Source organism: Zeus faber (assembly GCF_960531495.2).
Source record: "Zeus faber genome assembly, chromosome: 1".
In the NCBI taxonomy this organism is placed as follows: domain Eukaryota; kingdom Metazoa; phylum Chordata; class Actinopteri; order Zeiformes; family Zeidae; genus Zeus; species Zeus faber.
This window is the reverse complement of record NC_137193.1, coordinates 42,860,421-42,881,266: the sequence shown is the minus strand read 5'-3', so window position 1 is coordinate 42,881,266 and position 20,846 is coordinate 42,860,421. Positions and strand designations below refer to the sequence as shown.

The 20,846-nt window shown below is 41.5% G+C and overlaps 4 protein-coding genes and 1 long non-coding RNA gene across 6 annotated transcripts; 2 read left to right on the top strand and 3 right to left on the bottom strand.

The window, feature by feature from the left end:
• Positions 1 to 1,478: 1,478 nt before the first annotated feature.
• Positions 1,479 to 7,898, bottom strand: LOC307238047. Its single transcript, XR_013844426.1, has 3 exons — positions 7,775 to 7,898; positions 2,125 to 2,190; positions 1,479 to 1,565 (listed from the first exon to the last, which is right to left on the bottom strand). It is a non-coding gene; the product is annotated as an uncharacterized lncRNA (long non-coding RNA).
• A 218-nt stretch (positions 7,899 to 8,116) lies between these two features.
• nr2c2ap (nuclear receptor 2C2-associated protein) lies at positions 8,117 to 9,850 on the top strand (the record flags this gene model as incomplete). Its single annotated transcript, XM_080005299.1, has 5 exons — positions 8,117 to 8,174; positions 8,538 to 8,628; positions 8,842 to 8,947; positions 9,171 to 9,270; positions 9,730 to 9,850. Exons 1-5 carry the CDS (start codon positions 8,137 to 8,139, stop codon positions 9,848 to 9,850), a joined length of 456 nt encoding a protein of 151 aa, XP_079861425.1. The 5' UTR covers positions 8,117 to 8,136.
• Positions 9,851 to 10,404: 554 nt separating this feature from the next.
• On the bottom strand, positions 10,405 to 13,283 carry rfxank (regulatory factor X-associated ankyrin-containing protein). 2 transcript variants are annotated; one of them, XM_080005276.1, is made up of 8 exons: positions 12,859 to 13,283; positions 12,572 to 12,694; positions 12,406 to 12,471; positions 12,197 to 12,297; positions 11,622 to 11,747; positions 11,378 to 11,444; positions 10,621 to 10,701; positions 10,405 to 10,542 (listed from the first exon to the last, which is right to left on the bottom strand). In XM_080005276.1, exons 1-8 carry the CDS (start codon positions 12,950 to 12,952, stop codon positions 10,490 to 10,492), a joined length of 711 nt encoding a protein of 236 aa, XP_079861402.1. In that variant the 5' UTR covers positions 12,953 to 13,283; the 3' UTR covers positions 10,405 to 10,489. The 2 variants fall into 2 exon arrangements, with proteins under 2 accessions (XP_079861402.1, XP_079861403.1); XM_080005277.1 differs by lacking the exon at positions 11,622 to 11,747.
• An 81-nt stretch (positions 13,284 to 13,364) lies between these two features.
• borcs8 (BLOC-1 related complex subunit 8) lies at positions 13,365 to 17,121 on the top strand. The gene is made up of 6 exons (XM_080006114.1): positions 13,365 to 13,492; positions 13,654 to 13,766; positions 13,979 to 14,043; positions 14,150 to 14,257; positions 14,659 to 14,750; positions 16,637 to 17,121. Exons 1-5 carry the CDS (start codon positions 13,456 to 13,458, stop codon positions 14,726 to 14,728), a joined length of 393 nt encoding a protein of 130 aa, XP_079862240.1. The 5' UTR covers positions 13,365 to 13,455; the 3' UTR covers positions 14,729 to 14,750; positions 16,637 to 17,121.
• tmem221 (transmembrane protein 221) lies at positions 15,383 to 18,814 on the bottom strand (the record flags this gene model as incomplete). The annotated part of the gene is made up of 3 exons (XM_080006103.1): positions 15,383 to 16,213; positions 17,463 to 17,548; positions 18,519 to 18,814. The coding sequence occupies 3 exons, from the start codon at positions 18,812 to 18,814 to the stop codon at positions 15,672 to 15,674; spliced, it is 924 nt and encodes a 307-aa protein (XP_079862229.1). The 3' UTR covers positions 15,383 to 15,671.
• Between the last annotated feature and the right edge of the window lie 2,032 nt (positions 18,815 to 20,846).

The window sequence follows — 20,846 nt, the reverse complement described above, 5'->3', positions numbered from 1 at the left end:
TTCTCTGAACGAAGCCCCTCTCCATCTTCCTCCCCACTCATCCATCCACCCATCCTCCATCGTTCCAGCCCTATTATCTCCCCAGCCTCCGGACCACGACTACACTTGCAGGTCCCCCTTTCCATGCAGAAGACCAATTACGAAGCTGCCTAGGCAGATTAAAGAACCCGGCCCATCTGACAGCCGCTCACCAATACACCGCCACACACCGCCACACACACACACACACACACGCACAGTATCTTTCTCCAACACCCATGCATACACAATAAAAAACTCAAAATATAAGCACAGTATAAGCACACACACATACACACACACACACTTTTTACATGTCACAGACATGTACATTCACACACACTCCCAGTATCCTGCTCTATAACAACTTGCTGTCATCTACACTCAGCTATAAACATACACCCACACCCACAAACACCCACACACACAGTTGTTGTCATTGCAACGAATACACAGGTACACACAAACACGCGCATTTTTGTACCTCAGTCTGGATGCATACACACACACACGAGTATGCATCCAGCCTGCCCTGCCAGGTGTTTGTTATTGCTGTCAACTTCAGGAACGGAGCACAAGCCCTAATGAGACTGAAAGCTCCTAACTGGATGTGCGATCTGGCTTTAATTACTGCAGATACAATTTTCCAAGGTTAAACTATGTGACCGTGTCTGTTCAGGTGTCTACACAGAACCACAGCGGGCAGCTTGGTTTCCCCACTTTGTGCTCCTGATCTTAGTGTGTGCCACAAGACACCATAACAATAAAACAGCCTAATTTACCAGAAAACAAAGCAATTTCCATTAAAATTTTGCATCTGGTCCCAGCTCGATCAGTGAAAATGTTTCATGACTACAGTTGAAAATGATCTCAGGTATTCATCATTATGACATACAGCATATTGATGAGGAACTACCAAAATTGCCCCTGCTGCTTCCAAAAGTTCTTCCCAAGGTCTTCCCCTTCTGCGACCGAAAAGTCTGTTTCTGTATTTCAGGGCTTTTCTCTTATCTGTGTGCATAAATACCTTGCAAAATAAAATATACTGTACAGCTCCCATAGTCACTTTGTCCTGCATCGATAACATCGATTACACATAACACCAAGGTGTGGATGGGGTTTCACTAAATGAGTAATTCACAAATTTGCAGGACGAATTTAGTGTTGAAATTAATTAACAGTGGTGAAAATAGTGGTAGCTAGGACTAGGTACTGTAGGTAACTAGCTAGAACACGCAGGACATATATAAAGAAAGGTGCTTTGGCCTATAAATAAACCCAGAGGAAAACATTATAATTGATGACAGCGTGAGTCAATGTTTCATAAATTTTTATTTTTGAACATTCATCATAAACTTATATAGACCAGCATTTAATGTGTGTGTGTGTGTGTGTGTGTGTGTGTGTGTGTGTGTGTGTGTATGTGTGTGTTTGTGTGTGTGTGTACTATTCTCCTTTATGAGCTGTATTATTAGGGGCTTTAGCCATTGTGTCCAATTACTGTTTTCGTGCTTTGTATTCGTGAATAGTCTTCTCTTCACTGGGGCCTGCAAAACAAGCAGCAACACATATTACTACTACTGCGTGGATTAATAAAGTCATATATTATCTTATCTCATATCACACAGAAAAATATACTTCCCCTCTTTGGTTTGGTTACTCTACCAATCTTTATAATTGTTATCGTTTAATTCTAACTTCCTTTCTAATGCTTTCTAAATTCATATTCCTTTGAGTTCAATCACCTCACTGTGCAGTCATGGAAATAATATATATATATATATATATATGTGTATATTTACACTCAATATCACAGAATACATTTTGCATGCCATAGGAGGTTCTAGTGAATGCACAAGAATTGTATTTTCATTGTTAAATGGCAATTTATTTACCTATTATATTCAATGGTTGGTTTACTTGATGGATAATCAGTATTGTACAATAATGGATTCCTTCACTGAATAAGAATGTAAATACACATTAAGTCCACTATTTCATGAATCAAATGTGTTTTAAGTAGGTTTTAAGAAACACATTTGCAAGTAAGATTATGCCACACTGTGTAACCTCAGCTGGTTTTTTTTACCTTGAAAGGATACACACCTGTTACCGGAGATAGGTGATTTACGAAGTGCCCTTTTGATGCCCAGCTACTCACAAGGCGTGATGCTGTGAATAAAGCGAGACCAAAAATTGAAGAATGAAAAAAAGGATAGATCAAGTGTGTAGTTGAGATAGACCCCTAGGAATACAGAGCACTGGGTTTAGTTAGCTTGCCAGTCTATACTTCCCAAACTGGAGCTGCTCTTGAACAAGGAGGTTTTCCAAACTTCAGAGACCAGAGGGTAAGACGTCTTTATCAAGTATGAGGTATTGCATCTTGGTAACGCTGTTGTAATGTGAACCTCATGAAATTAAAAATCTCCAAACATTCACAACCGGCTCTAAATCAAAGCATTTCAATCTGGATCTCATCCTATCCAGCTTTCTATTCGGAGGCTCTGGATTGAACCCAAAGATTCACGTGAAATTCTGTGAACCATGATATCCCACTAGTCCCCATTACAAATCCCCCGGAGACTTCCCTATGATGTGATGTCCTGTAGGTGTAGCTGCCCTGTCTCCCCTGCAGGCTTCCCCTGTGAGCACCCCCTGGAGCTACAGTTATTACCACAAGCTCTAGCCCCTTGCACAGACGTCAAGCACGGGTGGAGGTTGTGGGGGTGGTGGTGGTGGTGGGGGGGGGGGGGGGGGGGGGGGGGGACTGGGCTCCCAACCACATCATGAGCAAGTAGGGATTCTGACCGCCAGAGCATGAAGTTGAAGCGGCCACACTCCATAAATCCTGCCCATCGCCACGCAGCTCACACAGCCCGGAGACATGCAAGCATCGCAGGCCCTAGCTTCTGCACTCGGCTATATCATACAATAGACGCAACTCCTTGCTCCAGGCTATTGTGTAATACTGAAAAATGTAAGTACAAAATGTATTAACTTCGTATATCTTCCATTTGAAAACAATGTCTGCATAATTTAAACCTATATGTGGAGAGAACAATTTAGAATTGATGTGTTTACACACTGACTAGCAAGATATTATTCCCAAATGTCATCACACTGTCTTGTTTTAGTAGGCCCCAAACCTTTTTTGCACACAACAATGGGCAATTAGAGACTTGTGTGCTTCAGACATTAATCAGTCTCTTTATAGTTTTGCGGCAATAAAACCATGCATGTCGGCCTATCTGGGGAACATTAAGGTAGAAGGCTCCTGAAAATCTTGCTTTGTGTTCACACAAACAGAGAGACGGACAGTGAATCAACTCAAACACTCTCCATTGTGAGTGAATAAATTACAAGTGATTGTGCTTTGTAATGAAGGCAGCAGAGCATATTGCGCAAATGCTTTCCTTGTAATGGTTTAATTAGGGAACCTCACTCAAACTAGAGCAGAACATTGCAGCATTGAGAGGAGTGAGAGCCTCTGCCAAGAAGCAGCACAGCAACTCAAGACACTATGTTAACTGCCGCAGCAGCCAACAGATGTGCCTCACGTTTCTGCCGATTTCCTGCCTGGTTAAAATGAGTTGCACCCCAAAGAACGCCAAATGCCATCTCCTACGATTGATCACCACTGTACTGTACTACCATACAAGCCTCATTTCCTCAATATTCTAGCAATATCAATGAGGCCCTGTGTGTGGCTCTGAATTAAGCTCATGTTCCATCCTCAACTGCATTTGGAAAAAATGGTTTTTCCAAATGACGACAAAAAATAGATATTTTCTGTGATATATGATGTACTGCATATTTAACTGTTGAGGTCAAGGCTAAATTACAGTAAAGTGATGTAATTTTCTTAACTTCATAGACTGTTCTCCTCGAATATCCATATATTGTCAATATTACTAATGATTGTTTCTCAAATATTTATTGTGTAAAAATATCTTGAAAGCACCAATGGTCATCCTTAAAATATCATCAGATTATCCCTAAAGCGGAACTAATCATTCAATATAGTAATATTTGATTGTGTCGATATTGCCTGGCCCTACCGTGAACGCCAACAAGTTTGGTTTATTCCGCTTCCACTGATCACCCAGGCAAAGTGTCAACAGCACAAACATTTAAAAAGGCCTTCACCGCATGAGACCAATCTTATCTCAATTACTGTAGCTGCCTCTTCGCGATGGTCTTTTTGACTTACAGTATGTCTCACTTTTCCCTCTTTTCTGTCTATATTTCGATGACTGACGCAATACCATCCATTTGTAGGTAAAAATTATCTCAAACTTGAAGTCGCCCTATCATCGCTATCCATCCTTTAGCTAAAGTCTGTTACCAATGGATTCCTCTCTATCACACCTAAACTAAGCTGTGTAGCATCACCGCTGCATTGATATCAAAGAAGCATTGTTAAAGATTCTAATCAAACAGAGCTGCCCACTTTGATTGAAGTCGGCACCGTAATGCGGGTTGGGCTTTTCCTTCAAAACGTCATCCCGCATCCTCTTTGGAATCTTATATCAAAGTCTTTAAAGCTGGCGATAAAAATTGCTTACACTGAAATCAGGCTTACCATCAAATAGAGACAATCAACCTCAGACAGAGTGGGTTTTTCATGCATAAAATATGAAGCAGCATGATAGTGTAAATGAAAACCCCACAAAGTCACCCTGACAACGAGGGGCCTGGGTGGAGCAATATTGCTCCGAACCCTTAGCTCCAATCATTCTGTCCCCCCTGGGCAATTTTCATGGAGGCTGGGTTTCATCAGGGTTTGTAATTCAGACATATTGATTATCTGAAGAAAGGGGGCACTGTGACCAAACCTCAGCAGGAGGGCTCCATCTGCACAGGCTGCAAGTGCCAAATGCACTCACACAAATACAACACACACACACACACACACACACACATACATACACACACACACACACACACACACACACACGTTGTTTTAAACCTGGGTTACGTATAACCCACACACACACACACACACACACATACAAACACACACACACACACACACACACAGACACACACACACACACGTTGTTTTCAACCTGGGTTAAGTATAACCCACACACACACATACACTGCATGTTGTTTTAAACCTAGTTTACACACACACACACACACACACACACACACACACACACACACACACACACAGACACACACACACACACACACAAGCACACACACACACAACATGTTGTTTAAAACCTGGGTTACATATAACCCACACACCCACAAATACACTATACACACACTGCATGTTGTTTTAAACCCAGGTTACACACACACCATGTTGTTTTAAACCTGGGTTATGTATAACACACACACACACACACACACACACACACACACAGACTGCATGTTGTTTTAAACCTAGGTTACACACACACACACACACACACACACACACACACACACACACACACACACACACACACACACACACACAGCATGTTGTTTAAAACCTGGGTTACGTATAACCTACACACACACACACAAATACACTATACACAGACTGCATGTTGTTTTAAACCTAGGTTACACACACACACACACACACACAGCATGTTGTTTTAAACCTGGGTTACATACTGTATAACCCACACACCCACAAATACACTATACACACACTGCATGTTGTTTTAAACCCAGGTTACACACACACCATTTTGTTTTAAACCTGCGTTATGTATAACACACACACACTGCATGTTGTTTTAAACCCAGGTTACGAACACACCATGTTGTTTTAAACCTGGGTTATGTATAACACACACACACACACACACACACACACACACCATGTTGTTTTAAACCTAGGTTACGTATAACACACACACCCACAAATACGCTATACACAAACTGCATGTTGTTTTAAACCTAGGTAACACACACATACACACACACACACACACACACAGACACACTGCGTGTTGTTTTAAACCTGGATTACATATAACCTACACACATACAAATACACTATACACACATTGCATGTTGTTTTAAACCTAGGTTACACACACACACACACACACACACACACACCATGTTGTTTTAAACCTGGGTTACGTATAACCCCCCCGCCCCCCCCCCCCACACACACACACACAGACACACACAGCATGGTGTTTTAAACCTAGGTTACATAGAACCCCCCCCCCCCACACACCTAGGTTACATATAACCCACACACCCACAAATACACTATACTCACTGCATGTGGTTTTAAACCCAGGTTACACACACACACACACACACACACACACACACAAATACACTATACATGGTGTTTTAAACCTAGGTTACATATAACCCACACACCCACAAACACACTATACACTCACTGCATGTGGTTTTAAACCCAGGTTACACACACACACACACACACACACACACACACACACACACACACTGCATTTTGTTTTAAACCATCTACATATAACACACACACACACACACACACACACACACAAATACACTATACACACACTGCATGTTGTTTTAAACCCAGGTTATGTATAACCCACACACACACAAATACACTATACACACACTGCATGGCAGTGCATTGCTCTGCTGCCTCACAGCAAGAAGGTCCTGGGTTCGATTCCCGCCTGGGGCGCTGTTGGCACCGTGCTCCGGCGGGTTATCTCCCAAATAGGAGCCTTTCTGTGTGGAGTTTGCATGTTCTCCCCGTGCTCACATGGGGTTTCCTCCACCTACCATCAGTAAGGACCCCCAACAAAAACATGCACACATCATCGTCTGACCAGCGATGGACACTCGTCACCAGGTCCCCGGGCGCGTTGACGAATGCTGCCCACTGCTCCTGGCTGCCCCCCCCCGGAGGAAGGACAAGCCAAGGATGGGAGAAATGCAGAGGCCACATTTCACTGGCCACCATCCAAAAAAGCACAAGTGTGTGTGTGTGTATATATATATGCATGTGTTATGCATGTGTGTAGTGCGGTCATGTGACAAATAAAGATTCCCCTCTTCTTCTTCTTCTTCTTCTTCTTCTGCATGTTGTTTTACACCTAGGTTACGTATAACCCACACACACACACACACACAAATACACTATACACACACTGCATGTTGTTTTATACCTAGGTTACGTAAACCCACACACACACACACAAATACACTATACACACACTGCATGTTGTTTTACACCTGGGTTACGTATAACCCACACACACACAAATACACTATACACTCACTGCATGTGATTTTAAACCCACGTTACACACACACACACACACACACACACACACACTGCATGTTGTTTTACACCTAGGTTACGTGTATACGTTTAACAGACACAAATACACTATACACACACTGCATGTTGTTTTAAACCCAGGTTACACACACACACACACACACACACACACACACACACACAGCATGTTTTAAACCTGGGTTACATAACACACACACACACACACACTGCATGTTGTTTTCACCTAGGTTACGTATAACATACACAGACACAAATACACTATACACACACTGCATGCTGTTTTAAACCCAGGTTACACACAGACACAGACACAGACACACACAGACAGACAGACAGACAGACAGACACACACACACACACACAGACAGACAGACAGACACACACACACACACACACACACACACACACACACACACACACACACACACACACACACACCGTGTTCTGTTCTTCATCATTAAAGGTTGTCTTTGCCCGTTATCTTACCGATTTGATCAAAAGTTTGGTTGGTTCGCAGGTCAAGTCCATCGGCTTTCTTCCCCATCAATCACCTCGATGGCGTTGGAAACACTCAACTTAAGGGAAAATACTTTGCAAACTATCCTTCTTATGCTTACAATGACTGACATCGTCCCAAACTGGCATATTGACGAAGATAAAACGATCGTTTTGGCGTCTTCTAGTTCATGAATTGAACCGACGCTGCCCATTCAAGGGCTTCGAAGCACACGGCTGCCACCGCGTGGACAAAGTGGGCAACGGCGACCAGTTTGCAGCAGTCACTGTCGTAAGGCTGTCGCCAAGGGCCGCCGTTTGATTTACGGCAGACACTCAACGGGAGCTCCATCATGGCTTCGTCGCTGGTTTGCAGGGACACGCAGAGCAGGTCGGAGTTACGAAGTGCATGAAGTATCGCCCTCCATGAGGGCTGTCACGATCATGACATTCATGATGACGATTAATCACCATGCAAGGAATTGTGGTTAACCATTGAGTTGTCTGCGTTTCCATTTTACGCCACGGTGTGAATATCAGAGTGTAATAATAATAATAATAGTGTTTCCAGGTCTCCCTATACCAGGTCTAAGCTATCTTTTGACATTGGACTTATTCTGACAGTCAGCTTTCCACAACCCAACTGATGCAAATTCTCACACTTTTTTGTCCGTCGTTTAACAATCTGCTTTGTCGATTCACTTGAGTGTCTTCTAGAGCAAACGCGCAATGACACTCGTTCGTCCGTTTACAGAGTGAGTTCAGTCTTAAACAGGGATGTCAAGCAGTTTGGGAAGAAGCACATGTTTGACTGCAATGAAGAAACATGCTGGAATTCAGACCAGGTAAAAGTGCCCCTCGACCATGAAGATCCATTGAACGATCAATCGATTGTTAAAACACACCAGACAATACAATCGTTGGGCTGGGCGCTATTTCGTCATTATCAATCGTGAGGTATTTGTGTATTTGTCAGTATTGCCCAGTCCTACGCCCGAGCACTGCTCCGAATTTTCGAGTGTACAATATCCAGGTCAAAAAATATATTGTTTTAACAGGGGCATTCCCAGTGGGTGACTCTAGAATTCCCTCAGCCTGTCAAGGTGTCTGAACTAAAGGTTCAATTTCAAGGAGGATTTTCCGGAAGAACGTGTAGACTTGAAGGTAAGGACAAAAGAAATCTGTATTTTCCCTCAAATCTAATCCTGACTTTTGCATTCGGTAATATTGTGAACCTTCTGTCACTGTTCTGTGTGTGTGTGTGTGTGTGTGTGTGTGTGTGTGTGTGTGTGTGTGTGTGTGTGTGTGTGTGTGTGTGTGTGTGTGTGTGTGTGTGTGTGGTGTTACAGACAAGCCCTTATGACCACTGACTGTATGTTTTCCTTAGGGTGCCCAGGAGATGGAGACTTTACAATAATAACTCATTTTTACCCAGAGGACAACAATTCCCTTCAGATATCCTTTATTCTGCTAGATCTACGAGGAAAGTATTTCAGTAAATAAGTTGTGATTGATAGCATTTGATTGATAGATGAATAAAATAAACATAGAATTTTCTTGCACATTCTCTTTTATATGCAAAACAGTAAAGTGCAGTTCATTTGAATTTTTTTATAATAACATTTCACCTGTAACCAGTTAGAACAAAATATATATTTATTGATTTATGGCAACAGCTAATAGTATATCAATCAATCAAGTGTCTTCACAATCGAACTCACTTCAATTCACTCAATTGTTATTATTTTAACGTACTATAATGATTTCAGTCCAAAGTAATACATTTGTGTTAATAGTTTAACATACATTTTGCTTTATTTCAAATTACACAACACGCTGTATAATTTCCTCCAGTGCCAGGATGGTAAATGGCCTAAGAATCAAATAATATTCTCCTTGGCACTTTTCTCATCGGTGCTATATTATTCTTAACTCTACACCCACAGCTTTCCCATACAGGAGGCCTCTGCAGTGCCCAAGCTAAAAATAGTGTTTGAGAACAGTTCTGACTTTTTTGGGCGAATTATTGTTTATTCCTTGGACATCCTTGGGGAACGAGCCTTGTGACATTTTACCCCGTGAGAGAGGAAGAGACCCAGAGCTCAAAGGATCGTAGGATGGTGTGGTATCCCACTCGAACGGTTCATCAGGATCTACACCTTATGAATTGATGCCAATGGATCCACTAACATCTTTTTTTCCGGGAGATTGGCCTCACTGTTCTGTGTTTGAGGTGGAAGTCCAAAGACTAAGACATAGACTCTGCATATGAATTTAAATTCTGATTTATTGGCTTTACAACTCTAAATGCATTTTCTTTTTTCTACTGTACATGTGCCTTTCATTTGAAATACAATTCCAATGAAGACTGCATTCTAAAAAAAATATCGTTCTTTTTTATTCAAACTTGCTTACAATCCATTTATTCGACACTCTAAAGAAATAAAAATAATCTGCTTCAAAACTATCTTGGTCCCAGTAAAGCCCTGTATAAATTTCCTTCATATATAAACAACATTTATGGTGAAATAATGCACATCCATGGATAACAAAATAACAAATATATATAAATGCTTTGAATCAATACAGCTGTAATTATCCCTGATGGTAAATTACAGTAGAACTGATGAATCACCTCAATGTATGGGTTCAGAGAAGGGTGGTTTTTCCAGTGCTGGCTCTTTGCATTTATTTTCTGAACATAAATTATGTTGGTGGCTTGTACAGTTTCAGAATGTGGTCCTCCAAAACTTTCTGAACTGAAAAGAAAAGGATGATGATTATATTCATGTTCAATACAGATACATGATGTTTTCCAGACACAAGAGAGTACCCACTCTTTTTGTGTCCCAGGGCGACAGCCAGGGCCATTGGACTGTACCCAGAGTCGGACTCTATGGTCAGGTCTGCTCCCTCGGCTGAAGTAAAGTAACAGCAGTTATATTGTTATTTTAGCATGGTTAATTTACAATTTAGATAGATATTCACCCTGTTTCAGGACACAGCAAGCCACCAGTAGAAGTCCAGTGACGTTCTGTTAATAACTAAGAAAGGTTTCTGATAGTGACTGTTCTGGCACTTTGTCAGGTGGCCAACGTTTTCTAACAGCAATTTTTCAATCTGATAAAACTTAATTCTTGAACCCTTGTCTGCTACCTGAGCAAAACCTATTGTTTGAAAGTATTTGATATAAAGTTTAAAATATATCCTTTGTGTGGCTTGTCCAATTCCATTTCCAAAACATTTTAAAGATTGATGTTCTTCTACCTGCATGTTGAAAATTGTGGAAGTCGTGACACTATTGTTAAACAATACATTTGTAAATAAACTTTTCACACAAAGGGGAGATTTTATGCTTGATTGCAATGATTTTCATTAATACGTATCACTCGGGTAGCAAAAATTGGTTCCAAGGTTTCAAAATGTTTTTCAGATTGACAAATCTCGGTCAGCAAACCGTTCCCCCCTTAAAAACAATGTTGCAATGGTCACTACCACAAAATTTCCTCATTGTGATTAACAGAATTCTCTTGGATAGTGCCCACGTGGCAATTTGTGCTGGCCTAGAAACAGGGCTGGACAGACATAATCTACCTAAGAGTGTCTCTACACATCTGATATGGTTCCCTCTTACAGCATAGAGAAGAGGAGTTCCGCCATTCTGAAATAAGATAATATGTCCTATTAGTAAAAACACCACAGGAAAAAAAAACAAGATATTATATTTGTATATTAACACATTCTGTGTGTGTGTGTTCAGCTAGTTACAAAGTGTATTAAGTTTTTGGTTTGCAAACATAGAGCTGATTATGCCATTCATTGAGAAATGTAAAATTACCCAGTCATAGGTGTCAATCTCGACCCCATGGCCAAGTAAAGACTTGACAATGTCGACAAAACCACCAGAACTGGCTAGGGTTAGTGCACTCTCTCGTTCCCATGCAATGGTTTTGGGTTCGGCGCCCTAAGACACAGCACAAACAGACAGATGTGGTGTTCTGCATTACACAATTGTCTGCAACTTCTCCTTATTTGTTTGACATGGAGTTGTTATTATAACTGATGCACCCTTACCACTTTTTTTCACTGCTGATACTGATTCTACCAATTTGGGACCAATTATTGAGGCTCAAACAGAATTATTAGCCGAACCCGAGGGCTGATCCATTACTTTTACCGAGGCTGTTGAATCATGATTGATGTATACATTTTAGTATTTCTGATTCTGATTCTAAAGGCAGAAAATCCAATTATCTTTCTTCAATATCCACTGTGTTTGATATGGCTCTTAGTATCAGAGTTTGGTCTTGCAGATACTGTCTCATCACCTATATTTAATTTTAAGTATATGTCCAATATCGGATATGAGTTTCACGATTTTTGCATCCTTAGGTGTTGTTTGTTTTTACAAACCTTATCCAAGAGAAAATCCACCACTGCCCTCTCTCCAAACGCGGCTGCCCACATCAGGGGCGTGAAACCTTGTTCATCCTGTTTGTTGAGCAATGAACTATCTACAAAATACATTTGACACTATAGGTTAGTTGATCTGATATGTTGCATATACTGTATATGTGGAGAATGTCGCTCCATAGATGATTATGACATCACGCCTTTATTACCTTTACTAAGATGTGCAGCCACCTGTGAAACCTCTCCCTGAGCCGCCAACTGGTGTATGGACAGAGCTGGGTAGGTAAAAGAGAAAGAATTATGTTTATGGGATATAATAACAAAGAAATACGACATGAGGGCGGGCTACAGTGCAGCATTCCCTAATTTACTTACAGTCTAACTTTGCTGGGAGGACTGTAACCTCATTCCCACGCTGCCTGTTGGTGAGAGTGGAGTGTTTTACCACACTGTCGTCATCTACATCCATGATCTCTGGAGACACTGCCACCATCACATCTGCAAATTGGAACAGAAATGAATGCTATTGAACCTTATGGTGAACATGCACAGTCTTGTTATTGGTGGGAGACTGCGCATTTCTTTAACAAGCGCAAAAAAAAACCTTTACTTTCTAAAAGCTGTCAATGATCGGTAATAATTGATCGATAAACTGCAGATACCATGTGACATCTGTCCTCTGCATTCCGGAAGGCATTCTTTAGCTGATCCAATATTTTGGATGCTCTTAGGATCGCTGTCATCAACGGCGTCCATGGCCCGTTTGTGTAATTAAAACCAGCGTGGCATGCCTCCTTCCAGAACTGCAACCAACATCACAACAGGAGAACACCAAGCGCTAGCTTCTGGAGACCTCTAGTCCGACTGTGAGCTGCCGATCGAGCATCAACTTGTTTCATTTTCGTGTACTTCCTCATGGCTAAAACAGAAAGTAGACCATCCGAAATCACGTTAGCCAAACACGGCCGCAGAATTGTTCAGAAGGGGCAATTCTTGCAGTCAATATTTCTTCGCCGTGATATACAATGTAGTGCTCCAGTATGATGGATTGGACGCATGTCAACCAAATCGAGCGGGCAAGATGTTGTGGCAGCCAAACGCCATAACGCTTTGAAGGCGGAACGACTGTTCGCCGACTTAGTTTCCGGGGGGGGAAAGGTTTCTCGGGGAACACGACGGCAACCAAAACACGGAAGAGGCGAGCGCCGCGCTCTCGCTGTGTCGAATCGGGAAATCGCTGCGTCTCGGCGACCTACACCATGGAGGACCAGGAGATGCAGCTGAAAGTCAGACGAGGTTGTTCAATTTAATGAAGCGTCTTTTTTTCATCTGTTGCTCGATTGTTGCCGGCGTACACTGGCTCGAATAACTACCGTTTATTTGGTTAATCGCTTCCCCATATTTGCGTGTCGTATTCGAACACAATTCAAGCAAATTCCTCTGTTGTTTTATTTTAGTCTCCGACAAATTCACGGAGAGCATGTACGTCTTGGCCAACGAACCGTCCGTGGCTCTGTACCGGTTGCAGGAGCACGTCCGAAGGTCGCTGCCAGAACTAGTGCAACACAAGGTTTGATATTAGACGTTTTGGGTTTACAAGGTGGATCTTTTAACCATTGCCTCTGAACCGGTTTTGTACCAGAACAGTAATTTGTAAGAGCGGGGAGAGGCATTTATTTTATGGAATATTAGAGGAGGTGATACGTAAGTCGGGCCTATTCTTGAATTTTCGAATGGATCTTAAGGGGAATTCTGTTGTCCGCCACACACACACACACACAGACAGACATGCAGAGCTGGGAGGAGCAGAGCCAAGGCGCAATCTACACGGTGGAGTACGCTTGTAGGTGAGCAGAGGCGTGGCTTGTAAGCCTGCCTTTTCATTCCTCCAGCTATCTCAGTTATGTACTGGGTTCAGACTGTTAACCCTCACACTGGTCTGCTGGTTTCCAGTGCAGTGAAGAGCATGACGAACAGCAGCCTGTATTTTAAAAGCATAGACGGCCTCCTGCGTCAAGCCATCAGCGTCAAGGAACAAATGGGCAACTCTCAAGGACGCAGGTAGGAGGCAGCAGAGAATGCGCTTCGCTGTGACACAGTGGCGTCCTACTCGCTCAACCCGTCGCCTTGTTTTTTATGCGTTCCCCCCATGCTCATTGAAAGCCGTTTGTTTTAGAGAAATTGGCCAGAAAGAAAGAAAACCCAGTTCCCATTCCCTTCTCAGCATCACCCTCCATTCACTGTTCAATTTGTTTATTTGTAATCATTATTTTATGTTTTCCTATGATCCTAGAAAATATTACTTGATACTAGAAAATATAAATATTTGTTCTATTCATTTCATTTCATCATTTTTTGTGCTATTTATTTTTTTAGGGGAGGGTCGTGGGCATGTTTTATTTTTTTGTTTTACATTTGTTTTTTTTCCACATTTGTTTTGTCCCATTGCCACATGCATGCAGCTTAAGTGATGTGACACACTCCCCCAGTCCCACTGTCCCTGCTCCATATGCCCCATCCATCACCCCGTGACCCCTCGATGCAGGTGTCAAAGGTCAGTGGGAGCTCCAGCCATCACAATAACATTCAGATCTATTCCGAATTAAGATGTTTGATTAAAATGAGCTAACTGAAGATAGGCATTAATTAAACATAAATCAAAACATGAATTATTTCATTATTTCTTATTGCTGTTTTTCTATCTCAGTTGGTTTTTACAGCTTTTGTTGGACAATATTCCCAAACATGACATCTCATGTTATGTAATGAGTGGCTAAACTTGAATTTTATTCATACACATGTTATACTATAACATTTGTCTTGTCTTTTTTGAATTGCTTTTCATGCTTCCTTTATTTCCTGATCTTAGGAATTAGTTGCAGCAAGGACAATGATTTAAATGATTTCATTCAAAGCTTTGTCAAAATTTTGTGTGGACAATATAACACTGACATGCAAAGTACAAATATTTGGCAAAATATTTAGCTTGAAATGCTGAACCAAAAGCTTTCATATAAAGTTGATAAAAAAAGAAATTGTGAGCAAAAGCAATAAATTCACAATTTTTCATTTGAAAATGTTACGCATAGATAACCTTGTCCAAAAATAATGAAATTGAGCTCTGTAACACACCACAATTCATACAAGAGTTGCTCTAAAGAAGCTCAAAATCATTCTATAGTCTAGAAGTGATCCTTCAGATTAAAAAGGTTCATGACAAATTCATTTTGAATCATCCCAGTTCGGTACATGCATTCGGAAACAATCCTTTTTCCCTTGAAATGTTGAAATGTTCATTGTCCAGGTAACTGTTTGTGCTGGGGACATTATTTTGTCATGACATACATTGGTGATTATAAAATGCTGTACAATGGCCATCTCTATCAAGGTGACACGTATGTTAGCATTCTCCAGTGAAGTACTTGAAGGTTATCTAGTAAGCCCATACTCTATTTATAAAGCATTGCAGCCCAGGTTACACCAGAGTAGAGTCTTTTGTTGAAGCCCCTGACTTGCGTGCCAGGACGCTCCTCATCTCATTGTTCACCCCATTCCAAGGTTTAGTCTGCGCCTGCAGGAGGCCAGACTCAGTGGACAGCGTCCTGTGCATCCGAGAACAACTTCCGCCGCTGCTGTAGCCGTCTTTATCACTAGCATAGCCCTGTGTGCCTCCGGGAGGAAAGTACTGCTGGTCGTGTTGGTTTTCTCGTTGTTTTGGATTTGCACACGGAGGGTAGGAGATCTGATGCTGGAGGTGCGAGTGGCTGCGGTGCATCCGGGGCTTGTCTACACCAACTCTGAGCTCGCAGTGCCGCGAGACACGAGTGATGTTGCTCCCGTGTTCGTTGTGGAATAGCGTGTCGGGGCAGTCACTCTGATACTTTCTGGCGGTTCGGGAGGCTTTGATCAGGGAGTGGGTCACAATGATCAGCATGGTCAGGATCCCAGAGGAGAGGACACATGCACTGGCAATCCCTGTTTCCACCTCAAATATCAGGAGCATGTAAATGGACAAAGCTGCCAGGTGGAGAAAGATAAGAGAGGGAATTGAAGGAACATAGAGGTATGGTAAATGTTATATCTGCTGATACAAATAATAAACAACTCGAGTAATGATATGACACAGATATGACATCATTCAGGGTTGGTTAGGTTATGCTGAATGTTAAGTACACCAAGAGAAGCTGTTAGAGGGGGAAATTCTGAACTATTGCGTAAACTGTTTCCTTTAATCCCCGATCACTCGAGAAATGCTTTGTTGTGTACGCTTTAACAAAGGAAGTCAATGTTTTGCTCTGAGCTAGCATCCGATTACATTGTTTATTAGTTAAGACAATGGGATCCGGTGCATTTGAAAACCGTATGAGATCTCATAGATATAGCATCTTGTTTGTCAGGCGAATTGTTCTGAACTGATTTGTCGTCTGTGTTGGTCTCCAGGAAAAGGACCATGGATCCAGGAATGCTGAAAGAAACAGGGGAGAAACACAGCTCTGGGATGTGACATGACATATTGAACTGGTGCTGTCGCTACTTCAGTCTCTTACTCTGCAACTTATTACTGGATGTTGAAGTGGGGTGAAAGGTCAACACCTCCTCCATGACAAAGGAGGAACTGCATTCCCACCCCCACCCCCCAACCCACCAACAAGCCGCTCAGTGGACCCGGGCCAAAACTCTCCCGCTTACTGCATTAAAACATTAGAGCAATGGACAGCACTCAAAGAAATCTTTGTTTGCCCAGACACACTGGACACCGGCGGAAAGAAAATACAGCCATGGCTATTTTCTCTGCTGGTCACCGTTTACTGCACTGCCCAGCTCTATTGGATCTTACTTTTAAATGCCACAACTGGAGCATTCATTCTTAGTTCTGTACCAGAAATGGATTATGTGTGAATGTTCTTTAAATGAATAAATGGTTGAGCAAAGCCTTTGAATTAAAGAATTCTTAATGAACACACACCCACACACACACACACATACATACAGGAAAAAGACCTGTGTGTGTATAAGTAGTTGTTCTATTCAAAAAGCATATTTATTGGTTAATAAGCTATTGCATGTAAACCAACTGTTAACTCCCATTTCACTCTGTGAAAATTCTAAAATCCACCTGAATGTCGGACTACTAGACTGTCAGAATAACTTTTGTTGAAAGTCCTTGTGCTTAGAGAGAGGATCTTAAAGAGAAAGTATTTACTTGAGTCCTTGCTGCACAGCTATATTATTTATTTTATTGTTGTATTTATTTTTCAGTGCTTACCTGCCAAATACACAGAAATCCCAAGGCAAAATAGTCCCACAGCTACATGTCGCACAGCTCTGCTATCCAATAAGAACCAGTCTGCTCTGTAAAGGAAAAGAACTACTGTCAATGTAATATCCCTTATGAAATGTATGGGTGATTGGATGGCTGTGATTTCAGATTTTCAGATTTAAATATCTTCTCTGCTTATGTCATCTACAAATTTTAAGTTATAATTGAACTCTTAAAAAAAGTTGGGTTGCAGTAATGCAGATAAAGGGTGAGTTTAGTCATTCATAATGCCCTGGGATGTACTGTCTTATGGGAGCGAAATTCCAAGGCCTTCTGGATTTGTAAAAGCAACATTGGAACAGGCTGCCAAGGGGCCTTTCTGGCCACATAATGAGGAGAATGCCATTGTTTGAATGGGATTTCCATTTAGTGTAGAGGTGGGGGTTGACCCGTCACGGTGTTTTGCTGGATTCTGCGCCGCAAACAGGCAAAGCATGAACTTTAATCATTTCAAATCAGAAGGGCTTGTAGTTTTAGTCATTGCAACTGAGTAAACAGCCCGATTTACTTAAACAGTCTGGTTTGGTGGCTGTTTAACATGGTAGTCACAACACGCAGCAGAAAGTAACAATGTACAAGTCCTTCATTACTGTGCTTTCTTTCAAATATCCGTATGGTTTTGGAGACTATCAAGTTTTACTCAACTACATTTCAATGCAAATATCTACTGTTTTTACTCAGGTACCTTTCTAACACAGGCACATACTTCTAACTTCCTATGACACCACATACACTACCTTATTGTTAATTGTGATCAGGATGTGCATGAGCATCATCTGCAGTAAAAAGGTTCAGCAGCACTTTGTCACATTATAGACTGTAATACTCGGGCACTGGACAAGACGAGTACTTTTACCTTCAATACTTTTAAGTAAATTTAAGAGCAAGTACTTAATATTTTACTTTAATAGGAATTTCCAGGTGGTAGCTACTTAAATTTTTACTCGAAGTATGATATGATATGATATGATATGCATGACAAGTTACATCATGTTAGAATACCTCTCAGTGTCCTGTTCTCCTCTGCAGACCTCAGTGGAGAAGTAACTGTGGAGGAGACACACCAGCACAGAGCCCAGGCTCAGAGTGAGGGACAGGGAGGACAGCACCGTGCACACCGGCAGCAGCACGGCCCACACCGGGCCTGGGAGCGCGGACGGGGGAGCGGAGTCCCTCGCGGCCCGCTGCTGGGACTGGAGCTGGAAGATCAGCGTGACCGACAGCAGGGCCACGATGCCGGAGAGAATCCCCTGCAGAGACAGAGCCATCACGGAGCGCTGGCTGTAGGTGCAAGACATCCCTGCGTCCGAGAGGCATCGGCGCCCAAAACCTCCTCAAAAAGAAAACAACCACAACAACAACAACAACAACAACAAAAAAAACGTTTCCTCCGCGTTTGCACTTGTTATATGTTCAATCCCCCACGGACGAGCTCCCAGAAAGCCTGTGGTTCTCCGCTAGGACAGCGTGGGGTGAGGGTGCCGCTCGCCCCGAGCATGTGACGCGACTTAAATCCACAGATTAAAAAGTTTGTAACAACAAAAGACTTTTCTCTGGGACCCATTGCGAACAATGCGCCGACACCCGAGGGGGAAAACAAGTGCTATTATATAATATCATTTAACTGTTTGGCATAATAATAATAACAATAATAATAATAATAATAATAATAATAATAATAATAATTATAATAATTATAATAATAGTGATAGTAATAATAAAATAATATTAATCACTAATACATTTTCAATACCGTTTGCAGAAACCCTTTTTGAATCATAAATGTATCTAATATTCCTCGACGCCCACCTGACCAAATTAAGAATCTTGAAGCCAATTGGCAAATATTAATAATTTATCAATACTAACACACAGTATATTATACGTTTATATCGAATAATTATGGTAACTATAAACTATAAATGAATTAATATTATGAATATAGGTTTTCTATATAAATGATTCATAATAATACACTAATTAAAAGCTCGAGCCTTTTCTCCTCAGCCTCACGTGGACCTACTTGAAGTCTGTTGCCTTGGAAACAAACACAGCTCGCCAGTGCTTGACGTTTTCTCCTTTACTTTGTCGATTTGGTTCTCAGCTCGTCTTGTATGAAGAATATCGGCTTCATTGTTGCCTGGAAGGTTATTTACAGTATTTAAAAACGTGTGTAGCCGCTGATCGCCAGTCGGCCAATCAGTAGCTCGTCAAACAAGTTTAAAAATAAACTTTTGTTTGAGAGGATTTCATTTACGAGAAATCTGTATCAAAAATACATGTCAGTCAGAAACATGTGTTTTATAAATGTTTGAATAATCATGATAATATAGTACATATAAAAACAATGTTAGGGGTGGAAGTACCTGACAATGCACGTCATAAGATTTTTATTTTTTTTGTCCTCACTAATAATTTAAAAAGCAAACAGTACGATTTTCTATAAAGGCTACATCAAAAAGGCCACTGCCATCATGTTTTTGTATGTATCCTATAACTACTCTGAAAACAGTAGGAGACCCCTGCCGTAAGGTTTTAATAAGGAAAATGTAGAATGCCGAATGAAATGATACGTGTAATCCATCACATTAATGCACATTGTCTTCTGTGTGCTGTGCTTACAGAGATCTTTTGCGCTGATAAAAGCTTGAGGTTGGGGTGGTAAAGGTGTAGCCTGGTGCTGTTTAGAGGCAGATAAGAAAGTAGCTAAAAAAGATGCACAATGTGAGGAACCGCTCTGCACATGAACATTGACCATGCAGGCTATTTATGAATTTCACAGCTTCACCACATTCTCTGAAAGGGCCTTGTCTGATCTTGACGAAAGCAGAAGTGAGATATGTTTCAGGGGGGGAAAAAAGAAAGAAAACGGGAAAATGTGAAAACTTTCCAAAGGCCCCTTCTTCTCATTCTAAACGTTTGTTTTATAATTGATGTTGTCTGTACTGTAATTATCAGACTTTTCCTGTCATAAGCAAAGTTATTTTTGCATCTCCAATAATATAGAGGCCTACTTAATTACCTTTCAGAGAACTCGTGACCTGTGGGATGAATTGATTGGGTTTACAGGTGATGGTTATCGCACAGACAATGCTCAGATAAAGCCTGAAGGAAAGGCCTTGAATTCTGCAGGGATGTTGCTAAGTATTGCATCAGGTGCGGCTTGGAACCGCCGTAGAGATTACACACTCAGTATCTTTCAGCCCTCTTGGTGTCTGTGTTTATATATATATATATATATATATATATATATATACACACATACACACACACACACACACACACGCGCGCGCGCGCACACACTGTACATAGATACAGTACAAGTGCGTG

What these genes read in the sequence shown, in the direction of transcription:
- rfxank (XM_080005276.1), bottom strand. Translation starts at nt 12,952, where the DNA reads ATGGACGCCGTTGATGACAGCGATCCTAAGAGCATCCAAAATATTGGA. An exon ending in GGCTGCACATCTTAGTAAAG is followed by an intron (nt 12,298 to 12,405) that starts GTAATAAAGGCG and finishes TGTATTTTGTAG; the next exon opens with ATAGTTCATTGCTCAACAAA. An exon ending in TGGATTTTCTCTTGGATAAG is followed by an intron (nt 11,748 to 12,196) that starts GTTTGTAAAAAC and finishes GCTGTGTCTTAG; the next exon opens with GGCGCCGAACCCAAAACCAT.
- borcs8 (XM_080006114.1), top strand. Translation starts at nt 13,456, where the DNA reads ATGGAGGACCAGGAGATGCAGCTGAAAGTCAGACGAG. An exon ending in GCAGCTGAAAGTCAGACGAG is followed by an intron (nt 13,493 to 13,653) that starts GTTGTTCAATTT and finishes GTTTTATTTTAG; the next exon opens with TCTCCGACAAATTCACGGAG. An exon ending in CAGAACTAGTGCAACACAAG is followed by an intron (nt 13,767 to 13,978) that starts GTTTGATATTAG and finishes ACACACACACAG; the next exon opens with ACAGACATGCAGAGCTGGGA.